This window comes from Gavialis gangeticus, unplaced genomic scaffold (genome assembly GCF_001723915.1).
Source record: "Gavialis gangeticus isolate Ggan-Ray unplaced genomic scaffold, GavGan_comp1, whole genome shotgun sequence".
NCBI classification, from domain to species: Eukaryota; Metazoa; Chordata; order Crocodylia; family Gavialidae; genus Gavialis; species Gavialis gangeticus.
The window spans coordinates 185,186,728-185,204,384 of NW_017729032.1; the positions used below are offsets into that span (position 1 = coordinate 185,186,728).

General features: G+C 41.1%; 1 protein-coding gene across 1 annotated transcript in view; it reads left to right on the forward strand.

Moving 5' to 3' along the window:
- Positions 1-17,657, forward strand: part of PHEX (phosphate regulating endopeptidase homolog, X-linked) — a 192,918-nt gene that overhangs the window by 47,637 nt on the left and 127,624 nt on the right. The window contains exons 6-9 of the mRNA XM_019524133.1: positions 3,659-3,727; positions 5,071-5,187; positions 10,008-10,091; positions 10,404-10,549. Coding sequence (XP_019379678.1) covers positions 3,659-3,727; positions 5,071-5,187; positions 10,008-10,091; positions 10,404-10,549 — 416 coding nt within the window. The remainder of the gene's footprint in view (positions 1-3,658; positions 3,728-5,070; positions 5,188-10,007; positions 10,092-10,403; positions 10,550-17,657) is intronic.

Genomic DNA, 17,657 nt, shown 5'->3' on the forward strand with positions numbered 1-17,657 from the left:
AGCTAGCAGAGAGCAGATTTAGACTGGACATTAGGAGGAACTTCTTTACAGTTAGAGTGGCCGAGGTCTGGAATGGGCTCCCAAGGGAGGTGGTGCTCTCCCCTACCCTGGGGGTCTTCAAGAGGAGGTTGGATGGGCATCTGGCTGGGGTCATCTGAACCCAGCACTCTTTCCTGTCTATGCAAGGGGTTGGACTCAATGATCTATGGAGGTCTCTTCCGACCCTAACTTCAATGAATCTATTCAAAACATGCTGACCTTTTGTAGTCTTCTGAATTCTTTGCAACAGAAAAACTGTTGTATAAATTTTCTCTAGTCAAAAAAGAGTGAGAACTAAGAGCTAGCATTTTCTGAGGGCTGCCTCAATTCTAATGAGAGGTGCCTCAAAACTAAAAAGGCTAAGAACCACTGAGACATAAAGGATGATGTGGAAAATTATTATATTAGTTACCACAGTGAAATAAAATTGATGGTCCTTATATTGCAAATGATACTCTGGCATTTTGAGTATATAATGTTGTTTAAGACTGAAGTGTTTTGGTGCTAGATGGATTATTTATAACAATTTTTTTTAAAAAGTAATTTTAGGCAGGCATATCCAACTGAGATGAATTTCAGTTAATTATTTCCAGCAGTCCCTTAATGAGTTTGTTTCTACTTTTAAAGTCAAGTCAACAGTAGATCAAGATAACAAGTCACCTTCTTGTTTTTACTAGCAGGCTTCTGTACAAAGGTATTGATTCCATCAAAATGATATTCAGATATTGGCAGATAGGCACCTGGCCTTTTACAGCTTCTGTTAAAGTGAGCCCCAGCTCATGAAAGCTTATGCTACATATATTTTTATTTCAGTCTAAGGTGCAAATCTACCTGGCCTTCTTCAGGAGCAATTCAGCCAAAAGTCTCTTTCAAAAGGCTGAAACACTAGAATTAGCATAAGTAATATTTTGCAAGAAACAGCTTAGGTAACTGTCTCTTCCAGTAATCCATCAGGTCCAAGTCAACCACTAAAATGGGCAATTGGAACAAAAGCATCCTTTTTAATTTCTCTTAGCAGTGGAGTATACCTCCTATGTGTCTCCACTGAGACTATGTAATCAAAGAATTGCACAATATGAATGATCCTGTTATTCCCTAAGGTCATGAAGGATGCATACCCCTGGAAGCTGGAGGGGCACAGCAACCGCCCACAGGCAACAGTGTTGGCGGCAGGGGAGTGATGGTGGTGAGCAGGGAGCTCCCATAGGTGGCTGCAGTGGTGTCATCAGTGGGGGGAGGTGGTGAGCACCAACCGATGGTTGGCAACCACCTGCAGACGCCACCAGCAGCATTGGCAGCAGCCAGCGGCAATCAGTGACGGCCCGCAGATGCTGCCAGCAGTGTCAGCAGCAAGGGGGTGGGGTGGCGATTGGTGATTGCCCACAGGCGCTGCCGGGAGTCTCGGCAGCAGCCAATTGCAGGGGGTGAACAGCCAATCTCAGGGGTGCATGTGCACCTGTGTGCACCTACTACACACCACCAATGCCTAAGGTACTCCTCACATACTGGTAGTTTGATTAGGAGCTTGATTTTCAGAATGCATTTGCCGATATTCTACTTTGTTAGTGATAATGAATTTCTAAGAAGGCAGATATGGTACGAAATCTATTTACAGCAAAAATCTGTTTCCCCTCTGTCTGGTAAAGATTCATGAATGAGCTGGTTTTCATAATATTTAAAGGAAAAAAAATCCACTCAAAACTTTCTCTCTACTCAAACTCTTTGACCCTTTCCTGAATGCTAAAGAAGGTTGTTAAGGTTTTCACATTTTGCTTTTTTCACAATTTTCCACTTGGGGTCAACCAGAATGTTCTTCATAGAGCAGAGGGGAGGGGCCAGCCCTGCTGTGGAGCAGAGAGCCCAGATCAGCCCGGGCCAGAGAGTGTGTTGGGATGCTGGGGGAGTCTGATTTATCTTAAACCAGCAAGGGGACTGGGACAGACATTGCATAAACTGGTTTGACCCAAATCAGTTAAGTCTGATACTGCGTTTCAACCAGGTTTATTTCAAACCGGTTTCAGCCATTTTCAAACTGGCTTATGTGCACTGAACATTTGTTCTGTTATAGGTTTAAATTAGTTTCTGATCACTTAAAGTGGTTTATGTGTAATGTCTGTCTCTAGCCTTCAAGTTGAGTATAATACTTTTTGGTAGGAAATCTCTCTGCTCCCCCAAGAGTATAAGCCTCATTTTTGGGTCAGAAAGGTTTACTTAAGTGCTTAAACCATTGAAGATTTTATTGTACAAACCAAATCAGCTGAAGTCATTATTGCTGATGTAGATATCTTAAAAATTAGCACTGGAGTTCTCTTTTCTTTTGGGAACGTTAAAGGGAAAACTGCTAGTGTTTTTCAAGAATTGTTAAACTTTTTATATATTTATAGTAATGAAATTTTACACAACTAAAGGAGCCTTCCTGACTTCTTGTGTAAGGGAAAGTAATTTCTGTGAATTACTTGTTTTCCTTTTGTATATGATTTTTTTTCTAAAAAGCTTTAAAATAGTTGGAAGTATAGAAAAGTTGATATTTGTTTGCTATTTGTTTGCTTGTTTATCTATTTCTTTATTTCAGCTTCTAAAATTGAAATACAAAATATTAAATATTTATTTTCTTTCCATTTAAATTATGCCAGTTTGAAACTATATAAAGGAATCTAACCTTTCTTTATTGCATTGGGCCTTTTTAAAGAAAAAATGCTGCAGAAAAATAATCTTGTGACATCAGAACTGCTGTTTGCAACCTCATTAATATCTTTATTAGTGTTTTGTGGGTGACTAGGTTTAAATTCTGCCTCAAGACATGGTGACAGAGGGGTGCTTAAAGCATTTCACTATCACTCATAAGGTCTGAGTTATGAGCCCTTTATTTGGATAGGTGCCAAAGACTGCCCTGAGTTTATAGGATACCTCATCCAGGTATCCAGTATCTGATGATGAGGTATCCAGTAAACTGGATTCAGGCTGGGGAATGAAAGGCAGACAAATGCAATGCTAAACATGTCACTCTCCTGCATGTTGTTTGCTGCAGAAACTGAAGTGTCTTAACTATGCTAACCATTATGAGCTTGAGGAGGGACTTTGACTTCTGTCTGAGCTGAGTCCTGTGAGTGCTTTGAGACAACCAGGAATAGGTTTTTTATTAAGAATATGCGTTTACAGTAAGCTTTCTCTAATTAAAAACTGACAGCAGTATGCAAATATCTTGTCATAGTTTTGTTATACTACAGAATGAAAGCAAATCAGCATGAACATTAATGACCATCTAAAAATGTTCTGTGGACTGTTTTCTTAAAAGCAGGACAACCTCAGTGTCTGGTTTTACTTTGGATTTTTCATGGTTCATATGTATTTAGGTGCTCCTGAAGCTTTATTGGGGTTGACTGCAGGATGGTTGGGGTATTGTTAATGTCATTCACGTGTAGTTTACAATGCTCTCTTTCTGTGAGCTCCTGTAGAATTTTTGCCATTTTTGTGCAATTTATTATTTGGGACAGTGTTATACTGCTACCTGTCATAATGGTAGAAAAATACCAGTCCTTCTGGAGGTGCATGGGTACAGGTGTGTTTTAATACAGATTATATAAGGACTGTTATATGCTTTCCTTGTTTGTTTAAACAGCTAGACCAAGCAACCCTATCATTGTCATCACGTGAAGACTACTTTGATAACACCACAGAAGCTAAAGCTGTAAGTATTATTCACTTGAGCTTTGAGAAACCATTTGTCTACTAGAAAATTCTTCTTTTTTGATGAGCTTCAAACTGAGAATAGACACTGATTTTTTTTTTTTCTTTTCCTGCTTATGCGCAACTACCATTAATTTTAACAGAAAACATCTTTTTCTGTTTCTTCAGCATGTCACTCTTCCTCTTAAACAATAACAGTAAGAATTTACCTCTTCCTGCCTTTCCTCTGAAACAGTTTTGGCTCAGTTCAGTTGAAGCGCATGAGGCAGGTCAATCACGCCAAGTATCAATCTTGTAGCAAACTCTAGTATTTTAGATCAACACTGTCAAATGTTTTTAGAGTTATTTTAGTCAGAGAATAAGGTCCCTAATTCAATTCCATGGTCTTCAAGCTCCTTTTCTTGCCATGACCCTTCCCTTTTGGTATACTCTCTCCTCACAACTGCTCAGAGCGCCATCATAGAACCATGATAAGTCTGGAGCAACTTTTCTCTGGAGTCTAGCTACTCCAGAATTGTGAATGAGTTGCAGCGTTCAAGTTTTCAGTGATTATGTTGGTATCTGGCAACTACAACACCCTTTCCACCAAGTATGATTGAAAAATATTTAATGTCCAACACTAAGAAATTATGACAAAGCTGAAAATGGATCCACTAAACCTTTCTGGGGGGACATTGGCCATTACTATCATCCATGTTGTTATCCTTCCTCTCCCACATGCTTCCTGTTCCATGATGGGCTAGTGAATTTTACAATGCCATCCCTCTGGCTAGGAAATATTGTAATCCATTGAACTATGTTTTCAGACAGTGAAATATTGGTAGTTTATTGGAGTACACATTTATTCCTGGGGATTCTCTAGCCAGTAGGGTTCCATAAGACACCCTCCAATCCTGTCAGGGGATCTGGGATCTCCAAAACGACAAAGCCAAACTGAATGTGATGCGTGAATTGTTGCAGCGGTGTCTTAGGACCGTGCATATATATTTAATAAATAAACGTGTATTGTTTGTCTTTTCTGTTAAACTGTCTCACTCCAACACAAATGTCATTTTGTATGATCTGTAATTTGCAGTCCTTCCTTTCCTTTTTCAGGTCCTTGTGACAAGGTATTTAGCAGATATTTATATTTATGTTGTCACAACAATACCTGATGCAGGGTAATTTCCTGTTGCTTCCTGTCATGGAAATGAACTTATTTCACAGAATGCTTATTTTCCACTTGAAGTATAGACCTAAATGCCGAATATTTTTCTTGAGGCTTTAGCTATGCTCTTTGATACTACTGGTACAGATGTGCTCAGAAGCGAATGCAACATTCATGCAATTCTTCTTTCCTTACAGTACAGAGATGCCTTCTTGCAGTTCATGGTTGATATAGCAGTACTTCTGGGTGCCAATGCAACACGAGCAGAGTCAGATATGAAGTCAGTTCTAAGGCTGGAAATTAAACTAGCTGAGGTTAGTAATTTTCTAATGTGTGATTACAGCTAACTGCTAGAAAAGGTGCATTAAGAGAAGAAATAGCATATTAAAATAGCACAAAAGGAAGCCATTACTTTAACAGCTTTTGTAATTATATTTCATGGAAGGTGTTGTGGAAGGGTAGGACAAATACAAAAAAGAAAAGCCTGGAGCAAGCCTCTTGTATTAGTAAATGGTTTAACTCACTTTTTGTTCTAAAAAAAAATAACCATATTAGTAAATTCCATTCTTTAAACCTGAAAATAATTATTAGTTATTGTATTTTGATATAGGCTGTTTTAGCCATATATGTCCCCTGTTGTGCAGTGAGATACTTTTATAACTAATTCTTCTGAAAAAGCTTGACAAGTAACTGTATGCCATTAAGGATTATTACATGTTGTCAAACAGTTTTATGGCTAGCCATCCTCCTGGCATTTTTTATTTTATTTTTTTGCTATCTCGAAGAATTTTATCTCCCTCTGAGTTGTTGGGACCTTCTTGTTTGACAAAACCAATTGTCCCACAATTGCACAATCAATGTTCCAATTGTAATTGCTTGCAGCATTTGGCTAGGATGGAAAAAACAGATATCCAGTTGAACCTATCTAGGAAGTGCAGAGGCTGCATGGACCAACAGTCTTTTTTCTAAAATGGAATACTAAAGAAAGGATCTTTTGTTCCCTTCTCCCCTCCTGCCCACAACACTAGGAGTAGAGATCAATAGTCTTAATGTTGAAAGCAGAGGCAGACTAAATGTGGCAGCAGAGTGAAGTGGGACATAGGCGTTTCCAACTGGAAGGATGGAGTTTACAGTAATACTAGATTTAGCTCTCTATGGCCCCTGCCACATGATACACTTGAAATGTGATTAATCAATGAATCATGCCTTAAGTTGTGATCCAGCCACATATTCAACAAATTAATGGTGTGGTAAAACAAGGAATAAGTCACCAAGTTATTCCACAAAAAATGTGTAGTAACTTTGTGGCTCATTCCCATCATGCCATTAATCGATGCTATAGCCAGGTGCTCCCCTGTGACTGGGCATCCTGTCAGCTGACTGGGTGGAGTTGCTGGTGTGCCCCATGCACTTGCATGGCTGGGACTCCTGTTAGTTGATGGGGCCTGTAGCCATGGGAGCTCATGAAGTGCATGTGGACTTCCAACTGTGGAAATACCTGGGAAACCCCAGTGGCTCTGAGGCCTATCAGCTGTGGGCTTGCAGCTGTGGGAGTAATGGGTTGCCCCTGCAGCTGCAAGCTCTATCATGATCCTGGCTCCCCTGGCACTGTCAGTAAGGTATGATTGGATCTGATGTGCAATTCCACAGTCATGACACTTGCATGCACATGGGGCATGACAGGAGGCATGATTGTATAGATCATGCATCAGATCCTATCATGTCCTTATCTGAATGTCTGGCAGGGGCCTATCATCCCCCTCATGGGCACCACTTAAGAGGGCCAGAAATCATGCAGGATTTTTGATTTGTGGGATCAGATTGACTTCAAGATTTGACTAAACCAATTTATGCCATGTACTGAGCATTTAGCCCTCGGAGTTCCTGACTGTCCTACTGAGGGATAGAAATTTGCAACCTGTTGGGATTGCCAGTTGACTTGGGGAATGGTTGTAGGCTAACAACCTTTGTGGTGGCCCTGTGCATTTTAACCTCCAAATCAAAAAGCCACAGGGTTTTTGCAGGAGTTTTGCTCCTGGTAGTTGCACATCCTGCTGGTGTTTTAATTAGCATCCTTCTGTTAGTGGTGGAAAACTAGCTTAAATTGGGGCTGCCCCTCAAAACTGCCATAGAGTTTGAGGTTTCTGTACACTGTCATGGAGAGCAGCCATCTCTCTGTCTCCTCTCATGTGGATTAAGTAAGTACTCTGCTTACAAAAGCTCCGATTTAGTTAGTCTGTAAAGGTGCATATCTACCCAGTCTTCTGCCTGATTTTAGACTAACACAGGTAACTATGTCTGTATCCTCTCATGTGGACCATGGGACCTATGGCCAATAGCAAAGAGGCTTCTTGTAAAGTATCAGTACCTTGCCTTTGACCTGGACCTCCTCACTTTCAGATACACCTTTTAAATCCAGTTATGTTGATGGTTGATGCTACTGTTAACAGAAGGCTTTGTAGAACTTGGGGTGATCCAGGAGTAGTGATAAGGGTTAGACTTTGGAGACAGTCCCTTACAAGGGAATGTCTTACGACTTGAGGAATTTGAACATGATCCCGGGGGGAATCAAGATGGAGGAAAACCATGCTGTGGTATCATTAAAGATCTGTTCTCTTCCTCCTTCATAGTTGTCGTTGTTCACTGCGGGACCTAAATTATTACACTGAGATGGTAGTTATAATGAGCATTCATTCTGTCCATGAAGGAAAAAAATACTTTTTTATTAAACCCAATACATAAAGTCAAATGTTCAGCTTTACTTATTTTTTTCAAGACAACCTCTTGTAAAATTCCATTGCTTTTAATGAGCGTATCCTATTGTATCTCAATATATAAAGCAAGAAATATTTATTCTATTCTTTACTGCTGCTGTCAATGGATGCAACGTTCCAGAAATTTCTTTGATAAAGACCTACAGATTTTTGTCATTGATTTAAGTGCCTGTGTGAAGCTGCCATTTCATAGAGGAAATGGACCATAACAGCCCTCAGGGTGAATAATGCACATTCAACTATAAAACAAATAGCATGGCTGATAATTAGCCAATCTCTCTCTAAAAGAACCAAGTTCCATAACCCACCCCCACATATATAAAGAGGCAAGTCCAATGACTCTGTTATCCAATCTAATAAGCTCAATGGGCTTTATATATATGTTTATATATTTTATATACATTTCTTAATGTGGCTTTAAGACGAGCTGTAGATTTCATTGCATTTTAGGCTCTTAATAAATACGGTATTGGGGAGCATCTACGCATGTTATTAATGCACTTGAATAAATTCTGGTGCAGTTTGGGCTGGAGTTTATAGCTCCCAGGTGCAGTGTTTACATGTGTGCCTGGGATTACAGCACATTGAGTCAGGGCATGCAGCTCTGGCTGGCAGGGAGCCTAGGGGGTCAGCCTGTCAGCCTGGAGCTGCTTCACCCCAACTCGGTGTGCTGCTGAGGGGCTGGCTGGGGCACAAGGGTGCTATAGTGCAGGGCTAGCCAGCAGGCAGCTCCCTGCATTGTAACACCCTCATGTTCCAGCCATCCCTGGTCAGTATTTGCACATATATTATGATGCATTAAATAACTCCACCACAGGGCAGTACTTATGTCAGGCAGTACTATCCTACAGTGGAGTTAATTAGTTTACTGTGGCGTAATTGTGCTGTACATGTAGACGGTGATGCTTTACTGTGAAGCTAAGAAGTCAACTTCACAGTAAAACGCATGTGTAGATCTCCCCTCCCCTCCATATTCATTTCTAAGTGAACATCATGGGGAGTACATGCCCAGGGAGCAGGACAACAGCTGGAATGGAAAGGAAAATATTTCAGAGATCAAGTCTTATGATGGATGAAGTGGAATTTTTAGGGACAGTTAGGAGGCATGTTGGGAAACTGAGATTTCCAGTAGCTTTAGATGAATGGACTATATACAGCAAGAAGCATTTCCTGAAGGAAGAAAGCAAAGGGTGCAATAATTTTAAAGATTTCTCAGACTAATGCATGTAAGAATGGAATACAGTGGAATTTTGAGGAGGAGGGAGTAGGATGACTTCAGGAATTCAAGTCCATGGGAGTAGCTGAGACAATAAAAAAGATGGCGAGTGGAGTTGGAGACGAACTTAAACCTCTTTCAGTATGGCTTGAGGAATAATAAAAAAACAGAGAAATTTAGCATACAAGTTTAGATTGGAAAACTGCCAAGTCTGGAGTCACTATCCGTGTCCTGTTCAATTTCAATGGGGTCCATAGTTTCAAATTTACCTTACAGTTGGGGTGAAACAAGCATCTACCAGCATCCACCCCCCTTGAACTCTGAGAAAATTTTCAGCTGGCTCTGTACATTGTAGTTGGGCATTGTTTCTATTTTAAGCCAAACTAAGATGCTGAATATGCATAATCTTCCTCTTTTATGAATGCCCCTACTTTTACTCTCTCATTTCTTTGTGTCTAGATATTTTGAGCTGGAATGGACTTCTAGTTTAATTCATAGAGCATTAGTGATCCAAATTATACTATCACTTATGGTGGTAGGAATCCAAATTGATGTACTTCGAATTAAACCTGGATTTGGCCTAATGGGCATTTTTACATGTGCCAGGGACAGGGGGAATGCTTTAATTAAAGTGCACAGAGTATCTTGTGTATCAGCATTCCTACACTTTAAAATGGCGGCGGGGGTGTTTTACCTAAAGCTTGTCAAATGAGCACAAAGCTTTGACAAGCTTTAGATAAAGCACCCCTACCACCATTTTGAAGTGTGGGGATGCTGATACATGAGAAGCGGAGGCTGGCTGGAGTCTGCTAATTAGCACGCTTCATCAGACTCTTTTAATCAAGTCTGCTCTGATGTACTGTCATTAGAGCTCAGCTGAGCAACCTCCCAGAATGTTTATAGGCACCCACTGTGTTTGAAGCGAGAAAATATGGATGGTGAAAAAAAATGGAGTTAGTTTTAAAATATGGCTCATGGTAGCTGACATCTCTTTCTGAGATTTGGGAGGCAGTTATTTGCTTTGATTTTTTTTTTTTTTTGCTTCAGCTGCCATATTAAATAGTTCTATGGGCAGGTATGATGGAAATAAATAATGTGAGAGTATTTCTTAGGAGATCTTTTTTTTTTCCTTTATGTTCTCCAGATTATGATTCCATACGAAAATCGAACCAGTGAGAATATGTACAATAAAATGAATATTTCAGAACTTAGCACCATGATCCCAGAGGTGGGTGAAGTTTTGAAAAATTACTCTATTAATACCGATATATATAATTCTCTGTAGAAAATTAAAAGTGCTTCCACTATGCAGAAGGAAACACTTCAAATGAATATCAGTAGAAAATAATTGCTGTTACTTTCAATACAGCTTCCTCTCTGCTGCAGTTTCAAAGTATTCACACTGATGAGGTACATTTTTTTTCTAACTTTTAAATTGGTGATATCCCCTCAGCCACTAAAAAGAACCTTATAAATTCATCACTGTGTGGTCATCTCTGTTTGTAAACTGTATTAACTAAGCTTTTGTTTGTTCTTTTAGTTTGACTGGCTGGGGTACATTAAGAAGGTGATTGACATCAGACTCTATCCTGATCTTAGAGACATTGGTCCTTCTGAAAAAGTGATTGTCCGTGCACCACAATACTTCAAAGATTTATTCAGAGTCCTGGAAAATGAGAGGAAAAAGTAAGGGTTATATGCTGGTGTCATTTTAATGGGCTTTTCAGGTGCCTTCCAGCATCTCCTCAGATCAAATCTTTTTGCAGGCATTCGGTGTTACATGAATAAGGGCATTAGGCCCCATATATAGTAAGGCCATTTTCAAATTTCAAGCAGTTTCTTTGTTGAAAAAAAAGTTGTTTCAATGAGGCCAGCACTTGATGGTACATTAAATACATCCATGCAAAAATGGACCTGATTGTCCTTGGCCTTGCATCTGATGTAGTCTTGTACCTTTGTGGGATGTATTAAGTGCTTCCTTCATAGAGCAGTAAGGCTGGGAGGGACCTCAAGAGATCATTTAGTCGAACCTGCTACCTTGGTGTTGTTAGTACCATGCTCTAACTGCCTGAGCTACAATGGGAGCAGCTTAGGATGGCCCTGCTTCACATCCACTTTGTATGAGAGGATGGAAGATCAGACCCTCCCAGGAGCATAACTAAGGGGAGTTACTTATGCGAACTCAACAGCCCCAGGCACTGACATGGTGGGTAGGGGACAGCATAAAAATAACAGGCACCAACAGCAGCACTGAACTTCCCTGTTATGCCTCTGGGCCCTTCCTTTAGTGAACACAGTATGTGCTCAGATTTTGTCCCATTCTGCAATGTTTTTTTTATGATGAAAGCTCCCTAAGGACTTTATGGATTACCCTGCTGCTTGTTTGAGGTGTTTGTGTAATGCATGCCTTTTGCAGTCCACTTTTTTTAGCTTGACTTTGTTTTCGAAAAATGAGTTATTGCTAATAATACAGTCACATTTTTTGGTCACAATATGTCAAACAAATTATGTTCCTATCAGCTGAGAAACACTAGAATAGTACAGAGACTTTTAAACCTTTAAATACATTCAGAATACTTGTAAAAATATCATGCAGTGCCAAAAATAAAAATAATTTCCGCCTCCCAATAATTGGGGATCCTTTAATTTAACCAGTTCAAACTAATGCCTTCCTTGCACTTCTGATTCACGCTGTTGAACAATGTCTTTGCTATGGACCTGATTCTCCTTTGCTTTGCGCTTCATAAAGTCAGTTAAGAAAGTGAAAAGTGGGGGTGGAAATGCTGATTTGGTAGCATTTTACACCTACTGCAGTGCTCTGGATGAGAGCACAGGTAGCAGGAGAGCACTGGAGAATCAATCCATCAGTGGCTGTGTTGGCATTCCTGGGGACACATACAATAGGGCTGTGCAAAAGAGCACCGTTTTGTTTCGACTTCCATTTTGCTGTTTCAAAAGAGACAGTGTTTCATTTCAAGTTTTGTTTAATTTCAAAGCGCTGTTCCGTTTTATTTCATTGAAGCTGTTTTGATGCTGTTTTGATGTTTTGCCCATAGGTTATAATGGGGAATCACAAAACTGCCTATAACCTTGTCATTTCGTGCCTGATTTGAATGAAAACAGCAGGGAGGGTAGCATCTACTGAGGCCACAAACCTTGTCAAGATTCAAGGAATTGGGTGCAGGGGTTTCTGAGAAACTGCATCTCAAACTGTTCAGAGCAAAACTCATGTCACTTGTAAGTGTGAAGGTGCAGGGGGCTGAAAACAGCAGGGATAGTAGCCCCTGTTGAGGACACAGTCTGCCAGGTTTCAAGGAGGTAGGTGTAGGGGTTTCTGGGAAACTTCACCTCAAGCTGCTGACAAGCAAAACTCATGACTTTTGACTGTGTGTGTGTTAAGGTGCAGCTGTTTTTTTTGTCCCTCCCCCGAGCACTGGGATTGGAAGGGACCTCAGGAAAGGATGACAGTCACTGGCCAGCTACACAAACAATATGAGAGCAATCCTTCCCCCCTCTCTTTCCCCTCCCTCTCCCTACTTTCTGTGTCCTGCAAGCAAGCCAGGCTTTGAAACTCAAAATGTTTTGAGTGCCCTTGTTTTGTTTTGAGGCTGTTTCAAAGCCTTTTGTTTCATTTTGATTTCACTTTTTCCAGCTTGAAACGAGTTGAAACAGCGTTGAAACAAAACACCTGGTGAAATTTTGCACAGCCCTATTGTATAAGTATAAAACAGCAGAAGTATTTACTGGTATTTGAGGGCTCCATCCCGAAGTTGCTGGAGGGACTAGGTCCACTGTATTAGGAGTTAATGAGTGCCTAACATTTCTGAAGGGACACAACAGAAGGGCATGGAAAAAGCCTAACTTGCTTTCTGAGGCTGGCATATTATTGGGACAGAATTGCAGTATCTGCATCATGGGAGTGCAAGAACTCCTTCTTAACTACTTCTCTTAGGCACATGGCACCCATTCTTCCACAACCTGCACACTGACACTTAAGATTGGAAGCAGTTTGTGGGAGTCCTCAGTACACAGCTGTCTGAAGTGCACAATAGTAAACAGTAGGTAAACTGTTCTAAAGAGCCACTGTGTAGCAACACAGAGCTTTTTTCTTTTTTTTTTAACTACTTGTAATGATTACTATTTAGAATGTCGCAATTTGCTCTGGAAGTTGCATTATTATTTGTTTTGGGAAAATTAGTAGCAGGAATGAAAACTGTATTTTTTCCCTTTGCAAATGTCAATTCCTATCCCTATAATACAGTCTTTAAATCTGCCTAAATGTGAAATTAAGAATCAGGTTTTCTATAGTAAAATCCCATTTCTCAACCTCAAAAAGCTATTTAAAAGGTGAAATTAATGAAAGCTGCATAGATTTGATTTAAGATTGTTCCAGTAAATATTTCTGCAGATCAGTTCCCCATTTCAATCCAAAGTCTCATTCTAGTGATTATGAGAATTAATTTCCAAATCACTTCAGGAGATACAATATCATGAGTACAGACAATTACATTTTTATGAGTATTTCCCCAGGGTGTCAAAAGATGATTTCACTTTAACTGAGTTCAGATTTCTTGCCAGTCACAACATTTTTATTATTATTATTATTAATTCACTGTTTTGTCATCCAGTGCCCCAGGGTAAGAATCTGATTTTACAACGTGCTGCAGAAATGCAGAACAAAAAGATGGCCTCGGCCCCAGAGAGCTGACAATCTCAGTATGTTATTTTTTCAGGTAGAGGTAAAAGCAGTTTAAAATATAATGAGGCGAGCGTTTCTGTGGGTGATACATTTTATTGGTTCAACTACATAGTTAGGAGAGATTTAGCTGAGCTTTCAGGCATAAAGTACCTCAAGTAGAACAGTGGTCTGTATAAAACTCCATTCCTTTTGCATATTTTCTGGACCAACTACAACATCACTCTGGCACTATGTTTAAAAGAAATTATCCATTTTGAGAACGGAAGCAATTTTCTACAATGTAAGTGACAAATCACACCGGCTAAATATTAAATGTTGGATAATGATGATTCAAAGAAATATTCACAAAAAACTGAGCCATCCGTGTACTAAATTTTTCTCCCAGAGCACTCATTAAACAATTTTGGATAGCAAACAAGTTCATTAGTATTGCAATCTGAATGGAGACAGCACACAAACAGGATTAGCAGCTCAATACACTGATTGAATTCTTCATGGGCAGTTGCTCATTCAGCTCAAATCAGTATACACCTTGCTGTGTAATACAGTAACGTCATCTTCTATGCTCAAGATATTGTGTGTCATACGCTAGGGGACTTTGGACATGCATACGTTGTAGTCGTCATTGCAGAGCAGTATAGGCATGCTCAAACTAACTTTAAACTAGCTGGGGGCAGTTTAGCCGTGGCAACATGGAACTCTCAGTGCAAGTTAATTTAGCCATCTCTATTACTATAATGCACAGGTGTCCTGAGAGAGTTTTCTGTATAAGGAATTGGTTCATTCCACAATATACATTTATATTTTCTTAAGGAAGGAATAGTTACATGCATAACACAAGAGTAATAGATCTAACTACAATTATTTGTAATCATCATTACTAGCCTAACTCAGGAACCGGTTTCTGTTGCTTATCATACTAATCTTGCAAAAGACAGGTAATGCATTTGGGAACCTTGGCTAGGTTGCAAACTTACCATACCTCGCAGCAAGACTCTCAAACATGCTGCACTGCAATATGCCTCCTGTAACAATAAAAGTTATAATTTAGAGATGCTCCCTTACTTATAAGACTATAGAAGTTGGGAATTGGAAGATGGTCCCTCAGTTCCAGTAGTCAATTAGAGGAAGATAGAGGGTCTTTAGAGGTTGCATACTGTACCACAGTTAGTTTGTTGCTTAATCGTTTTCATTCAGGTATGCCTGTGTTTACTGAACCCTGGGCATGTTTACACAAGACACTTTACTGTGGAGCTGACTAACTAGCTCCACAATAAAGCATCACTGTTTGAAGGGCATAATGCACATGCCCCTCACAATGCATCAGGTTTATCTTTAAACCAGTTGCAGCCATTTTGAAACTGGTTTATGTACACTGAACTTCTGTTCTGTTACAGGTTTAAACCAGTTTCTGATCACTTAAACTTGTGTGTGACATCTGTCTCTAGGTCTGGTGTCTGCACGGGAGTACAGCACCTTGCAGGAAGCACACTTTCAGGACTTTGTAGCTTGTTGCTCCTCCCCACAGCCACATGTTGCTGCTGCTGCTGTGTCTCTGCCTGTAACAGTACTGGGTCACAGTAGTCCTTCAGTAGTTCACAGTAGGGGGTAGGGCAGTTGGGAGAAATGCATGGGGATATGGGTAAAGCACAATGCAGGGTGCAGTTAGGAGCATCAGGGTTTTGCCGTGAGTAGGTATGGGGTCAGCCTAGTGTAAAACCATTCCTTTAGTCGAGCAGGATTGCCATGCCAAGACTTATTTTTTTTACTGATAATCTGCAAACTTTATTGACAACCACACTTTTAAAACTGTGTTTGGTGTTAAACCCTAAATTTGAACCTGCCCTTGTCTAGGGCCTTGTAGAAGGGTTACATTTACGTTGGGTAAAACATATTAGTAAAAATCAGTGAAAAAAGGTTTGGTTGTTGGTAAAATAAATAAATAAAGCCTTGATTTGGCAACCTTGACAATTGCCACCCAGTGCTGTAGATTCCTATGGCCAACGGTTCTCCTGAAGTGCAAATATAGCAGTGAAGGCAGAGAGCAGTGGCTGAAGTGTTGACAGGGGCTGCATAGGTATCAAGTGGAGTGTGGCACAGGAATGCCCCAGCAGCAGGCAGGAGGAGCCTGGGGGCACCCCCTCTTTGGCCTCTGATGCTGCATGCCACCAATCCCTGCATCTACTGCAGGTCAGATCTGTCGTATGTACTCTAGTTTACTGACCTCTACTCTGAAATATAATTGTGAAGCCAGCATAGTTTAGTTTAATTTCTTAATTTCTTGGGGGTAGGTGTTGCTTGACCAATCTCATTTCCTTCTATGACCAGGTGACCTATCACCTGGACAAGGGAGATGAGATTGATGTCATATATCTTGACTTCAAAAAAGCCTTCGATTTGGTATCCCATGATCACCTCTTGGCGAAACTGGCCAATTGTGGCCTTGGGTCCACCACGATCTGCTGGCTGGGAAATTGGCTCTGTGGTCAGACCCAGAGGGTTGTAATTGATGGCAGTCACTCATCATGGTGTCCTGTGACCAGTGGGGTCCTCCAAGGCTCTGTCCTTGGACCCATATTGTTCAACATCTTCATTAATGTTGTGGACATTGGAGTCAGGAGTGAACTGGCCAAGTTCGCCAATGACACCAAACTTTGGGGCAAAGCATCCACAACAGAAGATAGGGAGGTGATCCAGGCTGACCTGGACAGGCTCAGCAAATGGGCAGACAAGAACCTGATGGTGTTTAACACCGAAAAATGCAAGGTTCTCCCCCTTGGGAAGAAAAACCTGCAGCATCCTTATAGGCTTGGCAGTGCTACGCTGGCTAGCACTACAGAAGAAAGAGACTTGGGGGTCATCATTGACCACAAGATGAACATGAGCCTGCAATGCGATGCTGCGGCTAGTAAAGCGACCAAAATGCTGGCTTGCATCCATAGATGCTTCTCAAGCAAATCCCGGGACATCATTCTCCCCTGTACTCGGCCTTGGTGAGGCCGCAGCTGGAGTACTGTGTCCAGTTTTGGGCTCTACAATTCGAAAAGGAGGTGGAGAAGCTTGAGAGAGTCCAGAGAAGAGCCACGCACATGATCAGAGGTCAGGAAAACAGACCTTATGATGACAGGCTGAGAGCCATGGGGCTCTATAGCCTGGAAAAGCGCAGGCTCAGGGGTGACCTGATGGCCACCTATAAGTTTATCAGGGGTGACCACCAGGATCTGGGGGAACGTTTGTTCACCAGAGCGCCCCAAGGGATGACGAGGTCGAATGGTCATAAACTACTGGGAGACCATTTCAGGCTGGACATAAGGAAGAATTTCTTTACTGTCCGAGCCCCCAAGGTCTGGAACAGTCTGCCATCGGAGGTGGTTCAAGCACCTACATTGAACACCTTCAAGAGCAAATTGGATGCTTATCTTGCTGGGATCCTATGATCCCAGCTGACTTCCTGCCCTGTGGGCGGGGGGCTGGACTTGATGATCTTCCGAGATCCCTTCCAGCCCTAATGTCTATGAAATCTTTAGAAAACCCCTTGTCAAAGTGTGTGTGTGGGTGTGTGCATGTTGTTAGGCGGGGTGGGGGAAGGGGTTGTAGAATTATTTTCTTGTAGTATTGCTGAACTTATAGTAATTTTAAAATTTTTGAGCACTAGCTTGAATGCATTCATTCATTGTAGAGATAAGTAATCCAGGTGCTATAACATGAAAGCCATTCTCTTTGATACTTTTTATTATACATGTATATGTCAAATGTGGTGGCAAAACATCCATCAGATACAGTATTTTATTCAATTACATGGACGTTTACATACAGAACAGATGATGCCTCCTAGATCCTATCAGAGGGAACTGACTGGCTGCTCACATATATAATACTAGCCAATTGCCCATCAAGAATGGAGGGGGGGCAGGCAGGGAGCAAGGTAAGGATAGTACTGCTGTCTTCACCCGCCTGCTCTGGCCCTGCTGGGGGAGGATGGGGATGGTACTGCCATCGCAGTGGGGACTGAGGGGTGGTGGCAGTGGAGTACCAAGGGTCCCTGGTGCCCAGGGGCCAACACCTCCATTTGCGCTCCCCTGGGACTATCCGAGC